This window comes from Elgaria multicarinata, chromosome 1 (assembly GCF_023053635.1).
Source record: "Elgaria multicarinata webbii isolate HBS135686 ecotype San Diego chromosome 1, rElgMul1.1.pri, whole genome shotgun sequence".
In the NCBI taxonomy this organism is placed as follows: Eukaryota; Metazoa; Chordata; class Lepidosauria; order Squamata; family Anguidae; genus Elgaria; species Elgaria multicarinata.
Window position 1 is genome coordinate 194753942 of NC_086171.1, and position 12160 is coordinate 194766101.

A 12160-nucleotide genomic window follows, 5' to 3' on the forward strand; every position below is an offset into this window, starting at 1 on the left:
CACTGCTGCCTTTCAGGATTGCTGAGTCGTGCTCGTTATTGCATGCCCGGTAACAATTTTTCTATGGTGATGCTGACATTTCCATTTCATCTCCTTCTAGCTTTGCCTTTGGTTCCTTGATCTCGGCCGTGGATCCTGTAGCTACGATTGCCATCTTTAATGCCCTTAACGTGGATCCTGTGCTTAACATGTTGGTCTTTGGGGAGAGTATTCTCAATGATGCCGTCTCGATTGTCCTGACAAAGTACGTGCATTCCGATAGGCCCAAAAGGCAATGAAGTCCGAATTGCTGCTGTCCTTCAGGCAAAGATCTGCCTTAGGGCTGCCTGGCACATGACTAGACGTAGGGTTGGATTCAGATTTACGCTGGATCAACTGCACTGGTGGAAGTAGACTTCTCTAACTCTTCTTTCCCACGACTGTCCCTTTAGCCCCCTGAAAATACTATGCAGTCAGGAGATCCTACTGAATGGAATGAGCTGTGATGTGGATAGGGGGGTTCCTAAACAAGCTAGCTTTTCCATTTAATAATGACCCTCAATCGTGTTTCTTTGGGAGATCATCTTTTTAAAACAGAAGGCCTCTATGTTAGCTTTTGTGTTCCATTGATTTGTTGGATGCAGTGAATGAGGACTTCAGATCCTAAAGAAAAAGTTCTGCGTAGCTGGCCTGATTCTTCGCTTATATCTGATTCTTTGCTTAGATTTCCAAGGACCCCACCATTTCCTTTCATATTCACCCCAGGATCCTGACTTTTTTTCCTGCTTACACAAGAAAATCTCCTTTTTTCTCCCACATTCTCACATGCCTTGATCATCAAATGAATGAGCACCTTGTTTTGTGTGTGTGTGTAGAAATGCCTTTTTTTCCCCTGAGGAGGCAGAATCTACTTTGTGCCTCCCTTTTCTTTGGGCTTATCATGAAGAAGTGCCTCCCTTCTTTGCCGTTAGAAGGATTTTATCCCTTTTGCTGCAGCAGGCATCTTCCTGGCTTATTTTATACCAGTGCTAAGAGCATCACAAAAGCTGGGTGAGCTTTCCAGGTTTTTTATTTTTTAGCAGAGTTGTGTTTCTCCTTGGGGGTTGGAGAAAAATTGCACCAGCACTTAATAGAATGTCTTTTGACATTCCATTTGTTATATCACAGTAAAAGCATTTTAAAAGATGCATTTCAACAAAGAACTGTAGGTTGTTGAGATTTTTATAAAAAGCAAAAGCACATGGTAAAGCAAGTCTAAGATTCAGAGGCATCGCAAGGCATATAACAAGATTTGGGGCTCAGTCTTTCCATTTACATCAAAGGCATCCCCCCACCAGGCTTAATTGCCATGCAGAGGGGGAGATTTTGGGAGGACACAATGCACAGAAAAGGGAGGGTTAACTCTACCCTCCCTAACTGTGATACCTCTGGAAGTCTCCTCTGTAAGCGTAGGAAAAACTTCCCATTGGCACTAATGGAAATGTTTTTTCCAAGCTTAATTGTCATGCAGGGCTGAGCGTTAACCTTTCCTTCCTCAGCTGCAATCCCCCCTTGAAAATTGCCCCCTGTATGGCAATTAATCCAAGAAACCAACAACAACCTTCCATTGTCACTAATGGGAACTTAGGGCTCCGCGGAATACACCTGGGGCCAAGGGACCTAGCAATAACCCCTGCTAAGATTCAGATGTGTAATCTTTGGATGTCGTCTTCTTCTTCTCCTTTATTGTTCCCAGCACTGCAGAAGGTTTGACGAGAGAACCTACGTCAGACGTAAGTGGATGGCAAACCTTTGTACAGGCACTGGGTTACTTTCTGAAGATGTTCTTTGGATCTGCAGCACTGGGGACTCTGACCGGCCTTATTTCTGCATTAATATCCTTTGCTTTTAGGTAAAGCTGTCCAAATGCATGAACAGGCAGTGCATTTCATTTTAATAATGGCCCTCAGCAGTGTTTCTTAGGGAGATCATGATTTTAAAACAGAAGGCTTTTGGTCAGCATGCGGTTTCCTCTTCAGTTTAGTTTTTAACAGCATCAGTGCCCAGTGGGCAACAATTCCGGACTTGCATAACACTTGCATATGAATCTCATTAAGGCCAAAGATACTGTATAATCACTTATCTTGATGGTTGTTGTATCTAAGGTATGGTTAAATGCTTTGGATTGTCTCTGACTGTTTTCACACTGGGAAAGCTTTCATAGGTAATAGAGCTTATTCAGTGTTAAAGTAATGGACTGAAATGGATCAGTACTGAACATGGCTACTTGAGTGTGTGAATGTTGCTGTGTAAAAATCTATAGGATAACAGTTGGTCTTACTTCAGATATACAAAGGTCTGTTATCTAAACAGTTACTGCAAGGCAGTAAAGTGCTTACGTTGCTTTGTACTTTTTGCTATTCTCATGGTAGTACAGGGCATGTCTGGACTGATAAGAAATGGCTTCTAACTCAGGGTAAATGCCTTTAAAACTTTCTCACTCCTTATTGATGCAATGCTTCCCCACAGATATGCAGGATACTTCCCTCTAAAAAATAGATGCAAAATTAATCCATGCAAAGTAATATTTAAAGTTTAATGCTGCTGAATACTATTTTCAGTACTTCTACAGTATGAATCTTGCTGTTTGTAATATTCATTTACTTTATTTAGCTTTATTTAGCTTTTGTTGATACATCGTACAATAAGACACCAGATCTATACACCTATCCATTTAAAATGAAAGTCTCTGATACTTAGCTAAGTTCTATGCAGAGTAGTCTAATTGGTCCTATAGTCATTGGTTACTTCTACTAAACGTAGCATTGCTGCAATTGTAAAACATAAAGGTGGATTTAGTGCTCTTTAAGGAGTTAGAGTGGTTGGCCTATGAAACTTTGTAGTGGACAATGCAGCTTAGCAACATTGTTGTTGATTTTTCTTTATTTGTATTTGTTATATAATACTTAGCAGATATGTGAAACAAGCTGTCTGTTTCTTGTAACAGCTAAGAATTTATCCATGGTCAGTTCATATGCACTGAAAACAATTATAAAAGCTTAATCATACAAGTAAAAAAGTAAAATGAAGTAAAAATAAAAAGTACATAATAATTAGCAGAGGAAATAACCAACCAGTACAATATCTGATAGAAACCAATACTTTTAGCAATTATGCACCTGCTTATAAGACACACTTCTAAAATGGCCACAAGATGTAGTGATGGCCACATTTGGATGGCTTTAAAAGGGGGTTGGATAAATTCCTGGAGGAGAAGGCTATCAATGGCTACTAGTCATGATGGTTAAGTGGAACCTCCAGTATCAGAGGCAGTAAGCCTGTATACACTAGTTGTTGGGTAACATGGGTGGGAGGGTGCTGTTGCACCATTTCCTGCTTGTGGTTTCCTGGTTGACAGCTGGTTGGCCACTGTGTGAACAGAGTAGATGGACTAGATGGACCTTTGGTCTGATCCAGCATGGCTCTTCTTACATTCTGATGGCCAAATGGTGTTTATACAATAATAACTTTTAGCAACAGGTTAACTCAATTTGATACACACAGTTAGAAACTCACATAAAAATGTTCAAAACATGACATCTATATGTAGAATTTGAAAGGAGTCAAAGAAGAATAACTTCCACTAAGATTGGATATTCTGTAGTTAAAGCAGAGCTGTGCAACCTATGTCTACCAATTGAAGCACAGCCCAGAACTGTATTGTGGCTTGCTGGGTGCAATCCCAGCTAGCAATGAAACACATGAAACTTTTGTCTCTATAAGGCAACTTCTATGTCCAGGCTAGTTTAAAGCATCCCTGAAAAATGTCTGTTCCGTTTGTAGTTATTGATTCTTCCCACAATTACATACCCCAGTCCTTTAGATCTTTGTCAGTGGACTTTCTTTTGGTGCCCTGGCCAGGTGGCTCTGAGTGAAAGAGCCCTCTTGGTAGTGGGATCTCAGTAACAGAATGCTCTCCCCAGAGAGGCCTACCTAGTGACTAATGTGATTTCTTTTTGGCAGTAAGCAAAGATCTTTTATTTTTTCTATTTTTTCAGGCCTTCCAAATGCTGTAGCATTTAATAATCTAATTTATCTCTTAATGTTTTATTCTCGGCTCTTCATGTTTGATCTTCATGTTTGATCTTGTTTTTTATTTTGATTTTTTGTATGATTTAATGCTGCATCATTTTTTGGCACATTGAGTTCTAGAACATTTAGCTTGATTCATGAGGGGTAGATGGTCCTGAGTTGCAGCTCGAGATTGGTCCACATAGCTCTCTGTTTTCTCTTAGACTATAATCCTTGTGCATCCCTTGTGAATTATTCCAAGCTATTACTTTATACTGCAGACTTTATACTGTTAGTTTTACCCTACCCTGTGCCTGCTTACCCTACCCTGTGCCTGTTGGCATTCTCTTCCCCTCCTTATTGTTTTACTATGATTTTATTAGATTGTTAGCCTATGCGGCAGGGCCTTGCTATTTACTGTTTTACTCTGTACAGCACCATGTACATTGATGGTGCTATATAAATAAATAATAAAATAATAATAATAATAATAATTATTATTATATGACAACGGAGGGTTATAAAGTATGCTAATTCTTTGCTGTAGTCTAATACATTAATTCCATGTTCAGTAATGGGTCGTTTTTATTAGCATATGCTCCAGGTTTTTCTTATATGTATTAAATGTTCAGTAAACAAATTAGGTCATCCCACCACCACCTCGGGGGCTTTAGAGCTGAATGCTGAAAGCAGTATGCCATACCTAAAGTATATCCAGCCAGTTGGGTCTGATTCGCATTGTATGGCATTGTGGCAAACCAATTCTCTGACTTTCCATACTAGCCGGAGCTGGGTTTTATTTATTCATTTTATTTATTATTACATTTATAATAATTATTATAAATAATTATTATAAATAAATTATTACATTTATTTATTATTACATTGATAACAGACGACAAACAAAAGGCTGAAGTGCTCAATTCCTACTTTGCCTCGGTCTTCTCCCAAAAGCGGATCTATGACCCCCCTGGAAAAAGTGAAGCAGAAGTTGAGGGGGCAGGATTGCAGTTTGAGATTGATAAACAAATGGTCAAAGAACACCTAATTTCCTTGAATGAGTTCAAATCCCCAGGGCCCGATGAACTGCATCCAAGAGTAATGAAGGAGCTAGCGGAAGAACTCTCAGAACCTTTGTCTATTATCTTTGCAAAATCATGGAAGACGGGTGAGGTGCCGGACGACTGGAGGAGGGCTAACGTTGTCCCTATCTTCAAAAAGGGCAAAAAGGAGGAACCTGGGAACTACAGACCAGTCAGCCTGACATCCATCCCTGGGAAAATTCTGGAGCAGATTATAAAGAAGTCAATCTGTAAACACCTTGAAATCAATGCAGTGATTACTAGAAGCCAACATGGATTTGTCAGGAACAAATCCTGTCAGACTAATTTGATCTCATTTTTTGATAGGATAACCTCCCTTGTGGACTGTGGGAATGCTGTGGATGTCATATATCTTGACTTCAGCAAAGCTTTTGACAAAGTACCACATGACATTCTGATTAACAAACTAGCTAAAAGTGGACTAGATGGAACAACTATTAGGTGGATCCACAGTTGGCTACAGAATCGGACTCAAAGAGTACTTATCAATGGAACCTTCTCAAACTGGGGAGAGGCAACGAGTGGGGTGCCGCAGGGCTCAGTCCTGGGCCCAGTGCTCTTCAACATTTTTATTAATGATTTGGACGAGGAGGTGCAGGGAACGCTGATCAAATTTGCAGATGACACCAAATTGGGTGGGATAGCTAATACCCTGGAAGACAGAAACAAACTTCAAAGTGATCTTGATAGGCTGGAGTGCTGGGCTGAAAACAACAGAATGAAATTTAATAGGGATAAATGCCAAGTTCTACATTTAGGGAATAGAAACCAAATGCACAGTTACAAGATGGGGGACACTTGGCTCAGCAATACTACAAATGAGAAAGATCTTGGAATTGTTGTAGATCACAAGCTGAATATGAGCCAACAGTGCGATATGGCTGCAAGAAAGGCAAATGCTATTTTGGGCTGCATTAATAGAAGTATAGCTTCCAAATCAAGTGAGGTACTGGTTCCTCTCTATTCGGCCCTGGTTAGGCCTCATCTAGAGTATTGCGTCCAGTTCTGGGCTCCACAATTCAAGAAGGACGCAGACAAGCTGGAGCGTGTTCAGAAGAGGGCAACGAGGATGATCAGAGGTCTAGAAACAAAGCCCTATGAAGAGAGACTGAAAGAACTGGGCATGTTTAGCCTGGAGAAGAGAAGATTGAGGGGAGACATGATAGCACTCTTCAAATACTTAAAAGGTTGTCACACAGAGGAGGGCCAGGATCTCTTCTCGATTCTCCCAGAGTGCAGGACACAGAATAACGGGCTCAAGTTAAAGGAAGCCAGATTCCGGCTGGACATCAGGAAAAACTTCCTGACTGTTAGAGCAGTGCGACAGTGGAATCAGCTACCTAGGGAGGTTGTGGGCTCTCCCACACTAGAGGCATTCAAGAGGCAGCTGGACAACCATCTGTCAGGGATGCTTTAGGGTGGATTCCTGCATTGAGCAGGGGGTTGGACTCGATGGCCTTGTAGGCCCCTTCCAACTCTGCTATTCTATGATTCTATGATTCTATGATATCCTGTCTCTTGCAAGGAACACAGGGTGGCTTATATTATCCCCCTCCACTTCATTTTATCCTTACAACAACCCTGTGAGGTAGACCTCCAAAGAGCCCATCCATTAGGGCTGCAACTAGAGGTACACAGATTGTGTTTCCTCCTCTTCCCCCATCTTCCATTACATCAGTAAACAAGGGGTTGGCAACACATGGCCTGTGTCTTGCGTCCAGCCCCCTGCCGCCACTGCTGATTTTGCTGTGGTGGTGGCAAAAGAAAAGAAAAGAAAAGAGCACCCTCTGTTTTGATGCAGAATTGCACTCTTGGGATTTTGATTCTGTCTCAGAATAAGGTGTGTGCTCCCTGCATGGTTCATTTTAAAGGAAGAATGCCTCCTTTTATTTGTTGCTGTCAGATTTCAGCAGCAAATTCAGTAATTCATTTCATTTATTAGATTTCTCTGCCACCCCATAGCTGAAGATCTCTGGGCGGTTCACAAAAATTCAGCGGCAGGAGGTACGAGTGCAGTGCCTGCAGGGGTCCTGGGTGGGAGGCAAATCATTCCCCTGACCCCCGGAAGTTGCCCACTCTTAAGGTGACCATATGGAAAGGAAGACAAGGCTCCTGGATCTTTAACAGTTGTTTTGAAAAGGGACTTTCAGTAGGTGTCATTTGTATGCATGCAGCACCTGGTGAAGTTGTATCTTGACCAGATACAAAAGAGGGCAGGGCTCCTGCAGCTTTAACTGTTGTGATGAAGAGGGAATTTCACCAGGTTCTGCATGCATACAAATGACACCTGCTGAAATTCTCTTTTCTATGCAACTGTTAAAGATACATGTCTTCCTTTCCATATGGTTGTCCTACACACTCTTGTGGTAAACCGAGAGCTGTGATGTTAGATTGTCATATTGTGAGTTCCCCCACCCCTGCAAATGGCGGCCAGTAAAGTAGAGTGGGAGTGGAAGAACCCACAACATGATGATGTCACTTCACAGCTTTTAGTTTACTTGACATTTTGCCTGTTCGGAGAACATGCTAAGCCATGGTTAGGCCGCTAACGCCTTTGAAGCAAATGGTTAGTGAGCGTGTTTAAACCGTGGTTATGTAGCCACCATGGTTAGGAATGGTCACACAACGTGCTAAGTCATGGTTCACATGACACACTAAGGCTAAGCCATAATGTTTAGTTCAAAATGCTTAACCACCATGGCTTAGCGTGTCATCTGAACAGGGACAGTAGCTGGAGAGGAAGAGATCCAGGACTGATATATCTCCCATTGGGCCTGTTCAGATGACACTGAGGTTCTGTGGTTAGCACTAACCACAACCCATACGCTCACACACAACACCGTTAACCCTGTCCAGTTCCCGGCTTCCTTAACCACACGCTAACCACAAAGCAGTTAGATGAGCACCTGAGTCCTCTGAATGCTCCGCTCTGTATCCTATCAGCCCTTGCACTAAGAGAGCCAGCAGTTGCCTGATTTAGGCTAGCTCTATAATGTTAGCTCTATGATTTCACACCCTTAGCCACAGGTGCGTGCCAGACGACACCTTAAGCCAAAGTTAGTCTGCTCACCCTGCTGCAGAACAGGGTTAGTGAAGCCAACCACAATGTGGTGTGTGTGCGCACTAATTTATACATCCCTTTCCTAAGGACCTGGATCTATTCTCCAGATCCTGGAGTGTCCTTTGCTGTCAACTGAAGGTTGTTGTTTTTCTCCTTAGCTTAATTGCCATGCAGGGAGAGATTTCCAATAGGGAATGCAACTGGAGAGGGAAAGGTTAACTCTTTCCTCCTCACGTTAGGAAGGACTTCTGACTCCCAGTTGTTTAACAATAGTAGCAGCAAAATGACTCCGTCTCACCCTAAATTATACTGCTGAAATGAAGAGAGCTTCTGATAACCAGGATTGGATTTTAGCGTGGAAAGGACTATGAACTCAGTTTTGGTACTCAAAACAAATTCCTAGGTTCAGAATTCTTTAATTCTAAGTGTATGGCTTTTGCACCAGGCTCTGGTTGGTAGATTTTCAGGCTGTAATAAAGCCATGGAGATCCCACAGCCCTGAAGTCTGCCCACCCCTTCTTTGGAGTTTCAAAAGAAGGTGGAGACAGTCATCCAGGCAGGGTTGACCTCTCTGGACAAAGGGTTGAGCAAAATGATCCACAGGGATCATCTTCCTGTTTAATGGTTCTGAGATAGTCATGTCTTCCTAAATATCCATGAAAGGAGAACATTACACTTTTCACAGGGTTTAGGAACCTGGAAAAGTCTCAACAAGTAACTTATGTCTTGTATAGATGTGCCACTGACATGTTGCATCAAGCAAAATGCAAATTGAATTTGGGAAATGCCTCTTCAGGCAAAACGCCTGAAGAATTTCAAGGGGAGCCAATTGAGGTTTGATAACACTTGCTAGATTTCTTGGAAGCTGTGTGTGCGCCTTTGTGTCTCTGTGTTTGTGTCTCTACGTGTGTCTGTTGATCATTTTTTTCTTGGATATGAATTACAACAAACAACCATGAACTGAGAAATCAGAAACAGATTTAGAATCCTGCTTTGTAAATGTAGACGCACCCACTTTCCTCGCTCTCTGACCTTTTCTGGAGCTGTTTTAGTCACTTGCCTGGGTTCTCAGTCTGAAAATACTAAATAGTTCACTTTCAGACGAAAATCTGTGTACATCACAGAAGTGATAAATTGGTCTTTATTCCACTCAAGCATGCTGAGCACCTGTTTTAAAATCTGTGTGGACCAGATTGATAAAGTGCAGGGAAACCTGTGATGCAGTTGCAGTCTGCTTTGCTCTCTAGGTCTGCATTCCAGCCGCATTTGCCAAACTGCTCTTAGAAGAACAGCTTTCTTGAAGGTGATCATAGATAATAGCTACCTTTCAGCATCTCACAAACCCAAGGCTGCAATCTTACGGACAATTAGGCAACTTAAATTCTATTGACGTCGTTAAGATTTAAGCAGCCTAACTATATACACATGCTAAGAATGTGATATACTGTAGTTGGGGTCCCTGTTGTAATATCACAATTGGGAACCACTTCTGTATGCAGTCCTGCTTCTTCGACCTTTCACAATTGTATGCCTTGTAGCATAGAGCATCACTGGTTGTCAGTGATGGTTGTTCCACCTGAAAAATGCCATAGAATATACAATAAGAAGGGAAAAATAAATGCACTTCATTGCATAGTGTGCCACTGTGCTTATGGCTATGGGGTCAAAAGCAGGTGGTTCAGCATGGGACCCCAAAAGCCCTCTGGTCCTGCTCTGATGATAAAGGATAACTTTATTCTAATTATCTTTATTTCCTGTTCCCTTACCGTGCTTGTATTTTGCTTAACTATTTGGTGTTGACGTGTTGAAGCATATTGATTTACGGAAAACCCCTTCTCTGGAGTTTGGAATGATGATTATCTTTGCTTATCTTCCCTATGGACTTTCAGAAGGTATTTCTCTCTCAGGTAAGCTGCACGTCAAATAAACCCAAAGCTACTGAAAATGTTGAAATGATTTGCGGTCCGCTTGGGTTGCCAGAACATTCAACTTCCTGGTTGAATATTTCCCCCCTCCCCCAACTTTCAGCAAGGGTTTGTAGCGCAAATGTGCACGAACCTTTGTACTAGAAAACCTTCAGAATCTTGTAGGGAGAGAGAAATGGGGGGATTTACTCTACACTCCAGGATTAGATATTGCCTCTGTTTTGTGCCATCATGCAGAAATTCTAGGAGCTGCGTGGCTTTTGGCACTTTTCCTAGGGAAAGGAATTCCAAAGTGGGAGCAGCCAGTGTTTCAGGTTAACACATGGCCTTGCCCTGCCCCAGTGTCCCTGGACAGAACATTGCGTGTCTCTACATTAAGGGAAATTGTGTTGTTTACCTGGGGCTTTTCTGCTTCCTGATTCCTTGTTATGGGCTGCATTACATGGGAAGAGAGAGGCAACAAGGGGTTTGAATTGAATACTTCCCCTCCACTCAGTTCCATTGAGTTCTGTTGAGAAGATCCTGCTGTTCTTCATCGTGGTCTCTATGCATCACACATATGGGCTTTGCGCCTGCGCAGAGACCAGACCGGAATCTCCAATAGCTTAGGGAAACGCTTTTGGGCGGGAACCCCTCCCCCACGCTACCGCGCATGTCCACGGGGTTCCCGCCCTTCCCTCAGTTCTTCGTCGTCCGCCATCGTGCACTGACTTAGAAACCGTTTCTCCTCTAGCGTTTTTCTCTCAAAATTTCTTCTTCGCTCTTTTTAAAGAGTTTGTGTGTCTTTCTTAGTATTCACTCTTCCTTCTTCTTCTGTCTATATATATATAAAAAAAAAAATTATAAATCCTATTTCTTTTCACCTTTTCTATTGCTAAACGCTCTTAACTTCAAGCGATCCTCGATCGCGGGCGCCTACAGGCGCATGGCCGTGAGGGCCCCTTTCAGGAAATGCGTCAGATGCAGCGCTAAACTACCACCAAAGGACGGGCATTCACTCTGCGTGATCTGTTTAGGAGAAGGCCACAAGGTTCAACAGTGCCATCACTGTATGGCTTTTACAAAGCAGACTCGCAAACACAGAGCGGACAGGCTTCGTTCCGTGCTGTGGGAAAAGGCCCTGAAGGCCACTGAACCCACTCATCAAAGGCACGTTGAAAAATCCTCCTCAAGGACAATGAGCAGGGAACGCAGCCCTGAAATTCAGTCCTTTGTGGTCACTGAGGAGATGGTGGCGGAAAACAGGGCCATACCCCTGACGCCAGGCCGATCCCTTGCGGTATCCGCGGCCAAAAAGATTGCCAAAACGGCGCGGACCCCTAAATCGGCTGATCAGCAGAAAAAGAAGAAGAAAAAGAGCAAGGACGTTGATAGACGATCCTCCTCTAAGCCAGCTACGGTACCGTCAGCATCGCCTAAACCTGCTACAGTATCGAGACCGGAGCATTCATCGATACCGACTCCCATACCGACTGCTTACTCTGTACAGCACCATGTACATTGATGGTGCTATATAAATAAATAATAATAATAATAATAATGCTAGGAGCTCGATGTCGGAGGGAGAGATTCGTGATTCGTGATTCGGTATCGGTCGTCTCTATAGCTCGCAATGTTGAGCAAGAACAGACAATCCAACCTACGATACCGACGTCTCCGATTCCTCAAGAGAGGACGTTATACTCTCGACCTGACTATGACCGAGTTTCTCAATACTCTGGCTATCATAGACAAGAGTTATACGACTGGGAGTATTATCGACCCCACGACTACTACCCAGACGGGCATAGACCTGAGGAACGATATAGACTTCCTCCACATCCTACCAGGGCCATTCAAGCTCCGTCACCGTTAGCATCAAGACATCGTACCGATGTCGATGCTTCGATACCTAGGGCCACCGTTTCGTCGTCTCCACCTCGGTACGAGCAGGCATTGCAACCGGTTCAGTCGACGCTGCAGCCTACGAGATCTAACTCACCTGATGATGAGTATAGGTCCGACTCAGAGTCAGTCGCCTCCGTTGCAGCTTCGATGCCGTC

At 43.0% G+C, this 12160-nt stretch overlaps 1 protein-coding gene across 3 annotated transcripts in view; it reads left to right on the forward strand.

Annotated features, from left to right (window-relative positions):
- The window catches only part of SLC9A8 (solute carrier family 9 member A8), a 148429-nt gene that overhangs the window by 102378 nt on the left and 33891 nt on the right, over window positions 1-12160 (forward strand). For all 3 annotated transcript variants that reach the window (XM_063146099.1, XM_063146090.1, XM_063146107.1), the window contains 3 exons: window positions 101-244; window positions 1715-1853; window positions 9995-10100. In XM_063146099.1, the coding sequence (XP_063002169.1) occupies window positions 101-244; window positions 1715-1853; window positions 9995-10100 (389 nt within the window). The remainder of the gene's footprint in view (window positions 1-100; window positions 245-1714; window positions 1854-9994; window positions 10101-12160) is intronic.